The sequence below is a fragment of the Coccomyxa subellipsoidea genome (genome assembly GCF_000258705.1).
Source record: "Coccomyxa subellipsoidea C-169, whole genome shotgun sequence".
NCBI classification, from domain to species: domain Eukaryota; kingdom Viridiplantae; phylum Chlorophyta; class Trebouxiophyceae; family Coccomyxaceae; genus Coccomyxa; species Coccomyxa subellipsoidea.
The window spans coordinates 929,502-946,822 of NW_005178040.1; the positions used below are offsets into that span (position 1 = coordinate 929,502).

Genomic DNA, 17,321 nt, shown 5'->3' on the forward strand with positions numbered 1-17,321 from the left:
TCAATGCGGGGGCTAAAGCCCGATAGAAGGACCATGCACAGGGCTACGACTGAAGATTTTACTCACCTTTCTTCGCCGATCCCATGCAAGACAGTCAAAAGACTGTTAATTTAATTTTGTACACCTCATCCAGTGCCTTGGCAATATGTATGTGCCGCAAAATGAAGTCGAAGAGCACCAACCAGATCACGTCAATGCTTGCCACCTTTACCGATTTAAGGAGGACTTTGATGTTCAGCCGTTGAGCTGAATAGTATTGGGATGTATTGAAGGTGAATGTGCACGCCTGAATGATGATCGCTATCAGCCCTTGCTTTTTACAGCGAGCATCCTCTTGCTGAAACAGGCACTTGCACTTGGATGTTCATGTCAGTGTGTGATGTCAATAGTAACATGCACTCTCGCGTCCATACAGCACCCTACTCATTGCTACCTAGAATGTGTAACGCTCTTCTGCTGAAGCACATGTTGAAAAGTTGTCTTGAGCAGTGCCCCAGTCCCAAAAACTACTGCAGAGAACCCACAAGAACTCTCTAAATGTTGTTTTCTGATTGTGCATACAAAATGACTACAAGTCAGGGACGAGATGAGCTCAATCATGCAAATTTAGTGCAGGAGTACAGATCCCTTGAGACAAAGTAGCCATAATGATACGGAACCCTGCAGAAGCCAGTCAGCTGCGCAGCACAGCAACAGCGGCCTTACGCCGCAAAATAGTCCCACTGAAAAGCAAAAGTCGCACCCCACACAAAGCATGTGCCGCATCTCTTGAGCACGAAGCGGCATCACTTGATTGCCACATCACTTTCTTGCAAGCGCCTGGCTCGGGGGTCCCTCGTTAAGCTTGTGCCCGACCTCTTGAGCAGCTGCATCACTAAAGGCCCAACATCACTCTCTTTCAAGCAGAAGGTATCTATTGCAAGCGCACAGGGTTATAACATGCAAGACTGCAGCCCCAAGGATGCCCTGCATCTGCCTTCTGCCTGATCAGAACTGCAGATGTGGGTACAAAAGACAACCCCCTTCATAAATCTTTGGTACCCCCTAAAGCGCCAGAGCAATTGAGGGAATTGTCAGCATATGATGGGAACCCTCAGATTCACGAGGAAAGGGTGGATAGCATGGCTCAGGGGTTGAGGCGGGGGTCGTCGAGGTCGATGCGCGAGAGGAGGATGAGGTAGCGGCGCTCGTGGGGCACCACCCACACAAAGCCCAGCTCCGCGCCCCGCGTCACCGGATTGCTGCCGCTGAAGTGCAGCAGCTCACCCTCCACCCACCTGCACAGATCACACATCATTCAAACTCTACTCTGATGACATCAGCATGGCGTCAGTGCTGCCACGTCATTACTTCCGCGCAAGGATGAGTGCAAATGAGGATCTGCTCTAGACAGGAAAAGCCCCTGCCTCCTATGCACAATGCCTGGAGGTCTCCTGCTGGTGAAGGCAGCCACAAAAATTGTGCCCCCCAAGGGGCTGTCTTCAGACGAGGCTGACAGCAGATGAGGGCAGGTACTTGCAGCGAGCAACAGGCACTTCAAGGTCTCAGAAGGGCAGCGCCAGAGGCATCTGAGAGGGTGATAGCCTCCTCCGATTCAGGCAAGAGGCAAGAAGAAAGAACAGAGAGAGAGAGAGTAGATTGCAGGAGGGGCTGACCTGGCGTCCTTGAAGCCCTTGTGGGCGACGCGGCCCTCGCCAGCGTAGCGCGCGCTGATGTCCAGCTCGGGCGGGTACATGAGATCGTAGCCGCTGCGCCGATGTTTGCGGCCGATGCGCGCCCGGAACGACACATGCCCCGCTGGCACGTTCGCGTCCCCCGTCAGCTTGATGCCCAGCACGCACTCCTCCCCATCCTTCAGCGCCGCACCATCAATTCAATGAACAACTCCTCACCGAAGGCAAGCCAGCCATTGCGGTATTAATTCCAGCTTGCACCGAAAGCCCACAGAGGACAGGTGCAAGCGGAGCAGCACAGGGACTGCAGCACCGGGTGGAGAACACAACCAGATCAGCAAGCAAGAGCACTGCATAGTGCCAGACCTTCCCTTATGGCATCTTCTGCTGTCTGCTTCATGCATGCATGGAAACCTGTGTTTGATGTATGCTGCACAGGCTCTTTAGGTATCCTGATCAATGAGCACAAGCAAAGGATGAAATGTCTTGACAAGCTGCAGCAGTGCGCACCTCAGTCAGGGAGCGTTGCAGGTGCAGCACTTCTGGCCCGTGCGGCCCAAAGGTGCCCAGGTAAAGGCCGGTGAAGGGGTCTGTCTTTGGCACATCCGTCTGTATACGGCTGTACAGCGTCGTGCCCTCCAAACCTGCACACACACGGCAGCTTCGTCAAAGACACGAAGCACAGCTCGCAGCCCATGTAGCTACACATAATGCCTGCCGGTAACTCTCACTTGTACAGAATACCTTGCGGACATCTTTCGACTGTTGTGCCCGCAAATGGGGCGCGTGCTACCACTGCTACAACTAGGGAGCAACTTCACTTAGTACCCTGGGATCCAGAAAGTACACACGCCCCTGCACCCCTCTTCATCTGTTACCGTTTCATTTAATGCCACACGCACAGGACAACGCAGCGTAGTGCATGCAGAGCAGGAGGAGGTTATGACTCACAGAAGTTGGGCTTGAGGGACTGCTGGAGGAGGTCGAGGGCGCCGGTGGCGGCGGAGCGGATGACCTTGGCCAGCTCATCGCCGGAGAGGGCCATGGGCTGGTGCGGGTTGCGCTGGTTGTGGATGCGCGTCACCTCGCTCGCAGCCTTGCGCCACGCGTCATTGCTCTTCACCTCACCATCCTCCTGCCCACTCGTCGATGCTGCGTCGCCATCCTGCACGCAGGATGGATTACTCGTTTTTAGTCACTCACTTCCACTACAGAACAAGCCGTCTGCAATTGCTGCGTCCACCAGATGCCCACCATTTCAGCAATCCTTCCACACTGCAGCATACAGATATCAGGACAATCGCAAAGCCGCCATCCTTTTTCCCATGGGTGAACCTATCTCAGTTCGCAGAGAAGCCATCAACAGCCAGTCTGGAATGCATGGCAACATGTGATGGGCCACTTTCGCCAGGAAGGCCTGGTTGTGGAGTGGGGTGAAGTCCTGACCTGCGCGGTGGGGTCGGGAAGCTTGCGGTAGCTGTCGTGCACCACGATGCCGGTGAAGGCGCTGTCTGATGACATGGCCAGCGACTCGCGCAGCTTGTCCAGCGTGCTCTGCGCCGCCGCGTGCGGGCTGTCGTCGTCAGTAGCCGTCTCGGCCAGCCCCGACGCGCTCGGGACGCTGAGCACAAAGTTGTTGTGGTCCATGCGCGTCACCGTCGCCGGCGTGCGCAAAAACTGGTGCTGCAGCATCGAGAAACACACAAGATCAGCTCAGGCTCACATGCAGCTCTTTCCTCAGCGACAAGCACCTGCATGTCCTGGAACTCATGGCAAACCAGAGGCTTCCTCTAAGCTCTCTTAATCCTCCTTGCATCAATAAGCACAGCCAACCCGAGCAAGCGGCCTTCCCAAATCTTCATAGATTCTTCGCGCCTAAATGAGACCTGAGCAAGAGGCGTTTCCTGAGTTCTATATATCCTCCTTGCCTTAATCAGCATGTGTGAGTAATTTGCATCAACCGAGGGCCACACACAGCGCTGAGAGATGTGATCATGTTTCACCTGCATGGCAGAGGCTGCTTCCTCAATACTGTCTTCATCCGCCTGCTCGGAGGCATCGCTGCTGGGCGCGGCCATGAGGGCTTCCAGGTCAATGATGGCAGGCGCCTCGGAGATATCGGCGGGCGTGCCGTCTGGGTTGAGCGAGATGCGCATTGCGAAGGAGCCGCTGCCCGCCTCCCCTGTGTCCATGTGGATGTCCATGTGCGCCGGCGCACCTGCTGACGCGCAAAAATACCTCGCTCACATGTCAGAAGTCCAAATCAATCCAATAAGGATTAAGATTGATGCATGATAGCATGAAAGCTATCCCCTTATGTGATAGCTTCCATGCCCCAAAAACTCTCAGTTGCTTCAGCGCTGATGACCCTCTGGTCTAGACCCCGCTTTCCCCAACAGCACTCTTCTTCAAGCACTGCACAGAGAGCCCCAGTACAGGTGCCACGCTTGAGGGTGGACTGTCTGGCGGTTCCTAAGACAGGGCTGGACATGTTTGGATGGACATGCGATGGCTTGTCAAAAGACCTGACACCAAGCATGTAAAGGTCTAGACAATGCTGCCTGCAAGGAGGGCAGGGGCACCTGCAGAGAGGAGCTCCAGGGGGTTCTTGGCAGCGCCGTCTGCATCGGTCTGCTTGTCGGCCTCCCTCACGACGCATGCCTGGCGCTGCAACCGGCCGGCTGAGTCCTTGCGCACAAAGACCTCCATCACGGGCATGCCCAGCTCTGCCATCGTCGGCTCCACCTCATCGCTCGGCACGCTCTCCTGAAATCCCATCCCGCCAAAGGGGCCGTACGGCGAGCTGTCGTTCGTCCACCCCTGCACCTCACAACAAGGGATCAACAAGCGAATTAAAACATCCATTGTCACTGTCACTGCAAGCTAGTTTTGCTAAAAGCAAGGGGCGTCTGCAGGCTAGCTGCATTTTAACGGCTGACACACATGCTGCCCCTTGTTGACTCGCCAAATGCATGCAATGACCCAATTAAGCGTGGGCACGGCCCTCATTTCTTATACTGCCTCTGCCAGCCAACCTTTTCTAATTGAAAGTGTGGTTCTCGTAAATCAGCAAATTGGCTTCCTGACACCGGCATTGACTTATGTATCCGTGCAGCAGGCATCTTGCAGGGTACAAGAAACTCTAGAAAGGGACAGAGGAGCACCTTGAGCTCTGCAAAGTCCCGCGGCGTGTACATGACGGCGGTGTAGCGGCCAAAGTCTGGCGCGAAGCGCAGCAGGTGCCCGCAGGGGTCGTTCTCTGTGCGCGAGTGCCACCAGCCGATCAGGCCGGCACACCCCCTGTCCCTCAACTCCGCTGCAGTGCCATAGTCCTCCTCATCAACCGCTGTGTTCAACTCCTGCGCCCCAGCAACACCCCTCAGCCCCAAACAACCGCCAGGCTGTTTGCAAGCACCTCTCGCAAGTATCCAACAAGGAGTCGTCAGCCAATTGGAAGTAAGACTGTAATTAGGGAGTGACTCACGGTGAGTAAGGCATCCACAAGGTCCTTCTTGCGCAGCTCATCGTATTCCTTCTTGAGCTTAGCGGCCTCCTCGTACTGCTCGGCTGCCGCTGCCAGCTCTATGTCGCTCTCCATCTCGCACGCGTGCTCGTACATGTCGTCCATGTCATTGAAATACTGCATGCCCACACAACTCCAATCACTCGTTGCCCATATATTACCCCTTTATTAGTCAGCCTCATCATGTCATTAACGCCGCCCAGATAAACGGCCCCTTGTGGTGCTCGAGGATGTCTTTGACGCTGTGCCCAATGCCCCAATGCGTCATGCTGGCCCAAGTCAATTTACATTGCTTGACATCACAAAAAGCATAAGTTCAGCATTGGTGGATGCTGGCGGACCTCTTTCCAGAGCTCCCACGACTCTTCCTCTGCTGTGGTTGGCAAGATGCGCAGCTCTGCACTAGCGCCCTCGCTCGCCCCTGTCCCTTCCTGCTGAGTGGTGCCATCGCTGGACCGCTGCTCAGGCCGCTGCTTCTGCTCCTGCCCTAGCAGCAGGTTGTTCACCAGGTTTGCACCCCAAGCGCGCAAGTTGAACAGTGATTTTCCGGCCCCTCCCTCCGGTGCAGCTTGACCCCTGCAGACCCATACCGGTTCATTACATATTGGTTGCATGTACTTTCTTCCCTCCTGGAGCTCCGGAATGCTCAGCCACAAAGATCAGAGCAGCAGGGCAAAGGAGTCATTCTGGTACCTGCATCCAGCTCTGCGAAGGCGAGCAGGATGTCTGTGCCGCGGTCTGAAACACTGGATCTGCTGCTTTCTGAGAAAATTGCCGGACTGAGAAGGAAAGCTGAGGTGGCCAAGGCGTAAAGCACTCGTCTCCTGTATTCCAAACAGGCCAGCATCAGCAAGGCAGGCATCTATCATGATCTTGCATGCCTCGCATGAGGCTCTACAAACAGAGTTTGCTGCAGTAATTTGACGCTTCAGGTGCTGCTTGTGTGAATATCACAGAAGCGCCACGATATTTTGGTGAAAGGGCATCTACCTGTTGGAGGCATTCCATCTCAGATCAATACAGGTCCGATCTGGCTATTAATGTACTCTCAAGCGCTCCCTCACTCCAAAATTCCACTTGTTCATCTCCCTGTTGAGCAGCGCCACGATTCGTGAAAGATACCTTGCATACTATATTAACCATCCTGATTGTGGTTCCAGGGACATAGAATACTTGGTAAATTGTGACATGCTCTTTCTTCACAACCACTGCTCAGACTGCTGTGTTGTGTCTCAAATGTCCCACGAGGATAACGAGTTGGCAACCCTCGACAACACCGCTACCGTCGGGACCAATCAGCCAACCCATGCTATGCGCAAAAATCGTCAGAAATGCTCAACGTTACTTAAATAGCTCCAAGTGGACTGACCACGTAGCAAAGAGGGCAGATGTTGCACGTGACTGCCTTCTTGAGAGATCGAACGCCACGAGGCTCGCAGTGACCTAGTATTCTGTGTTTGTTGGATGAAAAGACAGTAATGGATTTCGCTTACCTTCCAAAATCTCTTGAAAACTTTCAATTGTTCTGGGTGTTCCCTAGTACGAATGGACTGTATAACCACGCCTTCTGCAGCATTCACACTTCGCCCCGAATTGCAGATACGAGTATGACTAATTAGATAGATCCTAAGACTCTATATTACAGAGGCCGCCAGATTAAGGTTGGGACCACGGATGGCTTGGGCTTGGACTTGAATCTTGCCAAGGGCCATCCTACGGGAATCAACACGGCAATCTACGGTATCTACGTACTTGCTAATCGCGATCCGTATTTGAGAAACCATATAAGCGCTAAGGACGCACAGACCTGGCAGATCCTTCCAGTTCTATACCTGTGATGATGAGTGCGATTGCTGGACCCCGTGTTCCAGAGAGGTGACCGCCCAAACATCCTTGTTACTTTAGGTCACCCGACCGCTCTGAACAGACAAAATATAAGATCTCTAGACTCTATGATGCTTGGCAAGGTCACCAGCTTCGTAAGTTCAATTCCACATCTCGGATTGAGCTATATGTAATTGGTCACTATATCGTTGTGATGGCTCTGCAATTCTAGTCTGGACCTGGCGGCTGTGGCAGTTGCGATCTCTGTGGCTGCTCAGAGTGGCGGCTTCCTACCGATATCGATTATCACTTTGTTTCGATTGTTGAAGCATTGTCGCTACTTCGAATTCGGCGTGTTTCCTCGTATTACATTAGGGGGATTTTGCTATATCCTGTATTCGTGTGATGACATTTGTTCAGGCAGCTAGCTCACGGTGCAGGCGCTGTACTGCATGTAGCCTTTCAATTACAACAGTACTTGTAATTACAAGCAAGCAAGCTGAATATTGCTCAGAAATTAACAAGATCTCAAATTTCGAATGTTCACGATCACGAGTCTGTTTGGTTGACACTGTATATTCCCTTGAAGTTTTGCAGACAAGTGCACACTACACCGTGATTAGAGTCTGCAATTGCTTCTGGAGCTTGAGCACTGTAGCCTTCAGACTTGCCAGTTGCTGTGCACGGCGCTTAGTCCTGGGATTATGATCTGGCGAGCAACTCATGCTCATCCGCACCTGACAGAACAAAAACAGGATATCATTGTGAGTCGAACAGCAGCAGAGAATCTAATCAAATATGGCGTCGACCATTCAAGTGCACACAGCATGGGCACAAGGCTTTTTGAGCAGAGATGCAGCTCTCTTCCTACCTGACAGCGGCTGGCCTTCTTCAAGGCATGCCACACTTGCTGCTTTAGGATGCTGTGTCGCTCTGAACACGCCGCCTCTGGCTGACACTTCAACACCGTTGGTTCTGTCACACCTGCACACATATTGCAAATGACACTGTCATCTCAACAGCATTGAAAATCTTGTCCAAGTCAGCAAGATGGCATCTCTCTTGATTGCCACAGCTGCACAAACAAGCCAGTGACATCCTTACCCTGGACTGCATTTGCTGACGATGCAGAAGATCTCACTATTTTGCGACTAAGATCAAGAGACCCAAAGTCATGCAGGATCCCAGCCAACGATGTTGCCTGCTCTTCAGAGGGTCCCTGCGCACAGCAGCCACATCACAGAAAATCAAAAGATCACATCAGCATGTAAAATCCTGCATGAATTCACTAAGTAGCAGCAAGAGCCAACTCTGCACCTCAGCTGTGGTGCTTTGCTCCTCCCTCTGCGAAGCCAACGCCTGCCGCTGAGTTGCAATGGCTGGCGCCCACTGCTCAGTCACTTGTGCGGCCTGCACCCAGCCAAACCGCCAGTGAACACTCGCTAGATGCACAGCACACTGTCGCAAATGCCCTTTTAGCAGTAGCACATCTGCATGGCCACAGACTGTGGAGTGCTTGGGGGCACACCTGATGGTCGAGGGCAGGAGTGGCAGGGTGTGAGGGAGCAAGGATGCGCATTCTGAGGCGCGGCCCGTGGGCGCGGGAGCCGTCTGATCCCAGCATCACCCACACCCGCTGCATGGCTGACAGCCTGTCCCTCTCTGCGCCAGACTCCCTGTCCACTATGCTTATGTAGCTCTCACCTACACAACCGACACCATTCAGACGACATTGCTGTAAATGTCAGCAAGAACGAGACACACAGGGTGCCAGACATGCGAGGGGCAGCCTCCGACTTTTTCTCCGTCCCAATAGGAAACCTCCTCGTGCCAAATTGGGCTTTTGAGAGTAGCACTGGTAGCAATGCTCCAACCAGGCAGCAGTGAGAGATCTGTGAGATATCAATTAGCCATGATGTAGTGCTGAGGACGCACCATGGTGAAGCATCAGCTTCTGCCGCTCTGCGACCAGGAACGGGTCGTTGAGATCTTCGACGAATCCCTCCCTCAGAAGGGGGATGGGGCGTCCTGCCCTGTCAGCAAGCTGCACAGCGCCCTTGATGTGGTACTTGGGCACAAAGAGCAGCACCCCGGACGGCTGGACCTCGTACACAATCGCAGCCTCCACATGCGGCTTGCTGCAACAAAATTAAAACATGTAAGACTACATAACTCGCATAGGAACCTTATCGGCATGCATGCAGGCTCAGAAAATGAAACGAACAAAGGCTTTGCGGTGTCAGAGAATCATGATGTGCTGAGAGGGAGGTCACACCTGTGAAGCAGAAGGAGCAGGTAGAGGTCAGCGCACTCCCGCTGAGCACGCTTTGCCTGGCGGTGCCGCTCATTCATGACGCCTGCCATGCATGCATGCGCTGTCAAACAGCTATAGCTATCTCATTCACTGACTGAAAACGCAAAACGAAAAAAGCATTCTCTGTTTCCATGAGGATTTTATTGTCCAGTGAAAGCACAAATTGTCCAGAGTAACCGAATGAACCAAGCCAAACCTGCCTTGCACAACTGTCTTCACAGGCATTCAAGTCCATCTGGATTCCAGGGTCCAGGAGTATCGAAAGAAGAAGGGAAAGGCATGCTCACCAGCAACTTGCTGGAGTTTTGAGTGGCGGACGGGTGGGGCCATGTCAGGGCTGTTGAGGGCAGCCATTAGCTGGCGGTGCACGACCACGTCTGCATATCTGCGGATGGGGGATGTGAAGTGGGTGTAGTGCTGCAGGGCCAGCCCAAAATGGCTCAAGCCGCCGCCGCCTGGCCTGGCATCACCTGCCAGACAAAAGACAGCAACAAATTATCATGGTGCCAAGGTCCTCAGTAAGCGGTGATGTACAACGTAATATGCTTAAAACAGAGTCATCCTAGTGTACCAGGCAATGCCAGCAGCTTTCAGAAGCCCTTGCTGCTGCCGCTATGCAGGATGCAAAAATGATCGATCATGCTGATAGGCTGGACCTGCTTTGTATGTCACAAAACACACAGCCATTCCTCGTGCTCGGCGGTTGCACTACTTGTATGTCAATGCATGTTTCTATGGTCAAGGGACAGATGGGCACCTGAGGAGAAGTACTCTGCCTCCGACATGGCGCGCGTCACGAGCGATTTGATGAGGCTGCCGATTGCCGGGTCTCCCGAGGCCATCACCGCGGCCTCCAAAGACCGTGACAGGGCCGCATTTGATGAAGTGTCCAAAGGACATCCCCCTGCCTCACACAGCGCCTCCACCTGGCCATGAAACACATCATCATGAACTCAATGACAGATGTACTCATCGCTATTGTTATGACACGCCTACTCAATTCACCATGGATTATTGGTGGGGCTCAGTTGCATGCAGCGCGACAGAACTTTGCCTCCATGGAATTGTCTGTGGTGATTGAATCATCCAATCTTCATGCAAAGTTGGTAGTACAAAGCTCTCCACAAAACGATGGACAACAGAAAAGATTAGTGGTGCAATGAAGGGGTGCACCTCTTTGAAGGCGTCCTGCCTGGGCGGCGGGTGTCGCCGCAGCAGGGTGCTACTGGGGAAGGCCTGATGGATGCGCCTGGCGACGGCTGAGTTGGCAAAGATCATCATCTCAGCGACCACCGCCATCATAGGCACCTCGGCCTTGCCCATCACCTCTGTTGGCTGCCCCTCCGCCGCCGTCTCGAAGCGCAGCTCTGCACTCTCCAGCTCCAGTGCGCCGTCCTGCGCCGTTCCCTCTACTATAAAGGAAGCAAAGGCGCGCACACAAGCAATGCAGGCTTGATCCAAGACAGCCAATACAGGGTGTCATTCACGGCTCTTTTTGCTGAAGGCAGAGTGCAGGCCTTATCAAGGACAACCACATGAGATTCAAGGCTTCTGTTGCTCAAGGCAGAGTGCAGCCCAGATCTGGGACAGGCATTAGTCTCTAATGGCTCCTATTGCTGAAGGTAGAAGGCTGACACAAGATTGAGCTTAGTCAGCGAAGAGGACAGGCACTGTCATCAGAAAATCTGGTTGTCAGAAAAGCTTTAGAGTGAGTGTAAATGTGTATGACAATACAAGCGGTCAAGAAGCTTCAGAGTGTACCTGCAAGCGGCCTGCCCTGAGGTGTGCTGCAATGCGAGCCAGGGTGTGTAGGTTGCGCAGCAGCCTGGGGCGATCCTGGGGCGCGATGTGATCGTGCTCAGGCCGCGGCGGCCGCCCGTCCATGATGTCCTGCGCTTGCTGGTACTCCAGCTGGTACCTCGACCTGAGAGCATGAAGTTCACACAGAAAGCTTGTATGCCTGGTTGACGAGACTGAGGCAGGGGACAAGCGCAGCAAAGTCGATTGGCTGAATTTTAGGCTGAATTCTAGCAAGAAAGCAAGAACAGATAAATGTCCATACTCATACAACCAACATGATGTCCAATAAATACATGCTTTAGCGCCAATGCACAAAGGGCTGCACATCCTTTGTGTTTGAAGCGTGAACTGCAGGAGAATCTGGGCCACAGCGTAAAAGAGCAGGGCTGCGCATGCATGCATTGAGTGCCATTGTGTCCTGTGCAGATGCATCACCTGATGATTGTGCGACCAAACCAGACGTCTCGGTCATGGAGGTCAGGGCTGAGCGTCCAGAGGACGCTGACAGCCAGGCGGTCAGTGCCTGAGCGCAGGCTGCACAGCTGCTCGCTGAGCAGCGCAGGTAGCATGTCCAGCCTCCTATCCACCAGATACACTGTTGTGCACCGTGCAGCAGCCTCCCCATCCAGAAATCCTCCCTGCACGTGCCACAATCATGCCTTCTGAGATGTCGTCATTTGCACTACACGCTCTGGAGTGATTCTGGAAATTTGCGACGCCACGTGGCATGCATGCTTAATGGTGAAGGCCAATCTCTGGCTTTTATCGGTCAGGTTGTGATCTTTACATGTCGCACAAAGTGGCTGACATCCGCAATGTGCACGCCAATCTCCAGATCGCCAGAGGGCAGCTCCCTCACGCTCAGAGCATCATCCACATCAGTGCAACCTGCACCCATTTCATTTCATAATCGGAGATGGCATATCTCTGGTGTCAAGGCAGATGATTCACGATGCCACAACTGCTGAATCCAAGGCATGTACCACATGAGGCAAGCAGCAGGGACGGCCCTCAGCTCAAAAAGTGTCCGCAGTCTCCCATGGGAATCGGACTGATAAAATTGGCTTTTTGTGTATCTCATCATTGGACCCTCCCTGTGCCTCCTTTACAAGTGTATGATGCAACAAGAACGGCAGCTCCATGCACGTTATTTCTTGAATATCAAGACCTTCAATCACTTGTGCTGTTCTGTGTGCATGGGAGACGTAGGAGATTTTGAGACCACACCGGGCGGGTCGATGCTGCATATCAGCTGATCCGCAGAGCGCAGGTCCCGCCTCACAGCCGCCTCGGCGTCGGGCACGCTCCAGTGAGAGGGGTCTGCCACTCTGGGCAGCTCTGCCATTGCGCTCTCACTGAAGGGGTGCCACTCTATGCCCGCCTTGACCAGCACTGCATCCGTCTCGGCCCTGCAACACTCAACACCTCTTTTCGCCCCTTTTTAGGTCACCTTTCGCCTACTCTTCCTCATTGCCGCCACCCACGAGATCACATAAAATCACATCGCCCTCACAAAGGACAATGTTGCATGCACCACCAAAGCACACGCTGAAGCACCGCACTTGCTATATTTGCCTTCAACACAAAAATGTGTTGGCTCAGGCCTGTAGACTGCATGCCAGAGCAACATCCTCCTGACAACCTCCTGACCTACACTGTAAGGGTACTTTCGATGCTTGTGGTGCCATGTGGCTCGGCCGGCGCGCACCGCATGTCATTGATGCATTTAGATCTGAAGCGATGCAGCAGAGCCAAAGCATAACAGTATTCACCGCAACTAGGACTCAATTGCGTTTAACAAAAATGGTACAAGGGAGCATGCAGCTTGGAGAAGCTTGGGACTCAGCCGGCGCGCACCGCATGTCGTTGAGGGCGCCGAGGGTGCGCACGAAGTGGCAGGAGGGGTGCCTGGATTCGCGCTGCCAGGAGTCCACGCGCACCACAAAGCGCTGCCCCACCAGCTGCAGCAGCTGCCGGCTGCGCAGCCGCAGCAGCGGCAGCCGGCGGTCCATGGGCACACACAGTACCGCCTCCTGCACAGTCACCGCACTCATATTCCAGCGAACTTACTATTCTTATTATCATGATTCTTCCAAAAGTTGCCCTTCTCAGAGATGTACCATCCAGCGATGACCAACAACTTTTGCATATAGAAGTCTGCATGGGCTCGGAAATGTCACCAAGGCAGGACATTCCAGTTGAGGCCCGGATCATAAGCATCAGGCAGCAGCAAAAGCATGACATGGCTGATTCTGCATCCTGACTCTGGACATGAGGGAGTGAGCAGCTTTGTTGCCATCTGTTGCAAAAGAGGGGCACTGGGCGCACCGAGCGGAGGGAGTCTGGGTTGCTCAGCAGCGCAGCCTCGTCCTGCTGGGACAGGCACGCGGCCACGTCCTGTGCAGAGCGCTGCACGATGGCCACCACTTCCCCGCTGGGCTGCAGCCTCCCATCGGAGCTCACGCCCGCCTACACGCATACTGAGGCCGTCAGCGGAGGACTCTGTGACTGTGCAGAGGATTTGAGTGGCTCTCACTATGACGATCACGCTGGTGTTCAAGCACATGGCGAAGGAGACCTGAGCAAGGAAATTTGTCCTGTTGATGTGCTCCGCGCCGTTTGGGGCTCCAGAGCTCGCATCCTCGTCCATTCCTTCAGGGGAAGCTTCCTGCACATCCTCTTCCAAGATGGCTGCAGTGGATGCCGGCCACTGATCCCTCGGCAAGAGCCGCACTGCGCAACACCAATATTGATCTCGCCAGGCAACACCTCACCAGGAATTTTATCACCCATGAATAAGCCCACTCAGCTCTGCACTGGAACAAACAGCTTTGAACTCTTACTTGTGTATTTTATATTGAGAAGGCATAGTGTGCCCCCTGCTGGGGCGCAACCAAGGTTTTTTGAAGGTCACCTGCCACCACATCACCATGCATGGCCCTGTTGAGGGCCTGCATGCCACTGATCTGGACCTCTCCTGCATCCATGCCTTGGCCCACACGGACGACGCCGTCCTTGGGACCTCTGCGGCCCATGTGCAAGACCCCCTGCCAAGAGAATCATAACATACATTACATTCACATTCACAAGTGCATGTCACATTAGCTACTGCATGCAACCGCTGGGAAGAGGTCTGGGACCAGTCATGAGTCAGCCTATGTACAAAGTCTGGCAATGGCTTGAACTTTGGCAAGCTCAAAAGCTCTCTTGCAAGCATAAAAGAGGCGTGTCGATAGACTCACTTGCAGCACGTCGCCTGAGGACAGAGCACTGTCCAATGCAGACGCTCCAAGGTGGGCAGGATACTGGAAGTCCTTGGCGGGGGTGCTTCCCTCATCTGCAGCCGCTTGCCTGGCAGCCTCGAGGGACTCAAACAGCTCCATCACCGGAATGCACTCAGCCCAGAAATGGCTGAAGTAGGTGGTTGGGTGCATGTGCTCAACTCCTTCCAAGACCTGCTCAAAGCCCATAAAGCAATGTCTGCACAGTGCTACATTCGATAGGCTAAGGCCAGGCAGAGAATATGTGATCGAAGCAAATTGATGAATCTGCACAACATACTGTTCTAGAGCTAGGGCTGAGACCCGTGAACATGACTTGTACCCGCTGTGGTTTCACCGCCGCAGCTGGTTGACTGAAAGCGGTGAAGTCAACGTCATGTCCACAATCCCTCAGGATTTGCATCAGGATTGCATCCCCCTCTGATATGGAATTGGTGGCCTGATGTCCGGCATGTGCCACATCTCCTGCATGATTGCAGCATTATCTTTCAAAGAACAAGCATTATGAAGCACAAGGAAACGGTACGCATGCGATCAGTATGCTGTTAACCATCGCCATCTTCTCCATCCAAGGAGCTGGCATAAGACAAACAAATTTGTTCACCGTCTGCGTAATCCTGCTGCTGATCAGCGTGGCTGCTCAGAACGACGATTGGGATGCGGCAATCCAAGTGGCCAAAGAACCAACGAGCGGCCTTGTCAATCTCCCTGTCTGTGTGCCTGGCAAGATTGGGCAGACATTCAAAAGGATATGTCAAATGTCGGCAGCTTGCATCACAATATTGTGGTAAGAGCAAACTTCAACTGGTGCATGAGAAGATGCAGTACCTTTCAGAGGGCCCAGGAGCCGTTGGAGCATAGTGAAGATTGTCAAAGACAGTGCATTTGCGACGCACGTCCCTGTACAGAGATCTCAGGCGCGCATTCTTCCGGATGTTGCTGTGCTGCCAGAACTGCACACAAGCACATTTCTGACTCGAAAGCACATGCAAACAGAGTCGGGTCTCCTTCTGCCCCTGACATGCACTGCTATGACCATTTTGGGGAGGGATGCTGATGGATTTCAGAGATCATGTTTGGGCCTAGAATGCAGAGTTGCACTCAGCTTGCTATGCATGAGATCATACCTCCTGAAGGACACTGGTCAGGAGGATGAAGTTCTGAAGCTGGGGCAGCTCAAAGATCTCCAGGAAGTCATCCAGGGCCTGTGCATCTGGGATGATGTAGTGGGGCGCATCAGCTGAAACAGCTGGCAGCCCATGCTGGCAAGTGGAGCAGGCGTCACTGCCACAAGGAATGTCATCCCTCAGATATGCCTCTTCTGCTGCTTCTGACACATTGTGGCTGCGCTTGCGGAAGCGATACGTCCTGTAGGTCTGTAAAGCACGAGATGGAATTCCACAGGTGAGCAGAGGAACAGGAAGTCTGATGATCAGAGTATATAACATCTACGGTGCTACAGAATTGACAAATTAGGGCACTTCAAGCTTATTTACAGCACAATGCAGGGATTTTAAAAGACGATCGCTTCCTGATGGATCAACACATGGGTGTACATGGCAGCCTTTGGATACGTGAATTGAGCGTCTCACCCTTCTTTCCACCCACGTCATAATTCAGCAAGAACGATTGAATCCAAAAGGAGTTCTGTCAGCGTACTCAAGCGGGAAGGACCCACCCGTGAGGGCATCGCATGAGGCCCTTTTTATTTTGAACTGTGTCAATGAAAAATCCCAAAAATAATCGAACAATGAGAAATTACAAGATATCTGACTATCCTCGTCTCACAGGCAGGAGCACAACGTGCTTTGATGCTGAGATCGCCAGGCCATGAGAACCTTGGCAATGCCTATTCTGGGCACACCATGGCACAGTTTCGTCTCACTTATCCAGATGATGATGCTTTCAGCCTCAAGATAGCAGAAAGTCCCATTTTGTGATATTAAGTCGACCAGGTTGCTCAAATTAAGGATGGTGCGCTTCAAGAATAGGTTCTTGTTGGTAGAGTTGATCTGGAAGGATGGGCGCACAGATGAGACCCTGACAGAGGCCAATATACAGGCTGTCTTGCGCGAAAGCATTGCTACTAATTTTGGGGACTATGGCCTGGGCATTTGTCTCGCTTCCCAGCAAGTGAAATATTACAATCCTTTGACAAACCTATGCATTGTGCGCTGCGGCCGTGACCAGTCCAAAGAGGTGTGTCGATAGTGGCCCGTTCCAATGAAAAAAGGCATCTGATTTAAAAATGCGATTGCAAAGCAAAGTTGTACTTGGCTGTGAGTGCATGCATGAATGTTTGCTCGCTGGCTTGTCCCAAGCAGGTGCTGGCCTCCATGACTACCATCACAACCTTTCGATATCGCACCGTGATGATGCACCTGTTGCAAAACGGTGGCACCCTGGCATCATGCCAGAGGGCGGCGATCGAGCACAACAGGGCTATTCTTCAGCAAATGCGCCTTACCCAGGCCCAGCAGAAGCTGGCCAGTGAGGCAGAAGAGAGACTGCAGGCTCTGGAGCTCTGATGCCACTGGCATGCCAGCCATGATTACTTGACATGACAAGGCCCCAAGATGTGGTAAGTGTGAATGCACCTGACTTTAGGTCTCGGTGAATTTGCAAGATCATGAACCTTGAATCATCATTTGAAATGCTCTTTTTACACAGGTGTGCAGAAGCGTGACAAAGATATTGTGGGAATGAAATACCGTCTGCATCGGAAACACCTCTGCTTCTAGGGACGACCAAATTGCAGGTACGATAAGTCACCAGACCGTGTCAATTTGGCGTACATGAGGTGTGCTCAGTCAGTCCCTCCGAGGAGTCAGTATGATCAAGAAACATCTTTCAGGCAAGTGTGTGCTTGCAGACGCAATCCTGCACCTGATCTGAGATGCAAGTAA

General features: G+C 53.0%; 1 protein-coding gene across 1 annotated transcript; it reads right to left on the minus strand.

The window, feature by feature from the left end:
- Positions 1-1,126: 1,126 nt before the first annotated feature.
- On the minus strand, positions 1,127-16,105 carry COCSUDRAFT_60817 (RNB-domain-containing protein; the record flags this gene model as incomplete). Its single annotated transcript, XM_005650292.1, has 32 exons — positions 1,127-1,277; positions 1,656-1,852; positions 2,184-2,317; positions 2,625-2,838; positions 3,120-3,356; positions 3,677-3,891; positions 4,256-4,493; positions 4,838-5,032; positions 5,158-5,313; positions 5,538-5,772; positions 8,187-8,239; positions 8,338-8,430; positions 8,549-8,724; positions 8,956-9,158; positions 9,296-9,377; positions 9,622-9,804; positions 10,092-10,260; positions 10,508-10,729; positions 11,096-11,258; positions 11,570-11,772; positions 11,931-12,022; positions 12,362-12,543; positions 12,992-13,167; positions 13,463-13,603; positions 13,713-13,867; positions 14,049-14,181; positions 14,377-14,589; positions 14,738-14,880; positions 15,020-15,135; positions 15,244-15,368; positions 15,543-15,791; positions 16,094-16,105. 32 exons carry the CDS (start codon positions 16,103-16,105, stop codon positions 1,127-1,129), a joined length of 5,256 nt encoding a protein of 1,751 aa, XP_005650349.1.
- Between the last annotated feature and the right edge of the window lie 1,216 nt (positions 16,106-17,321).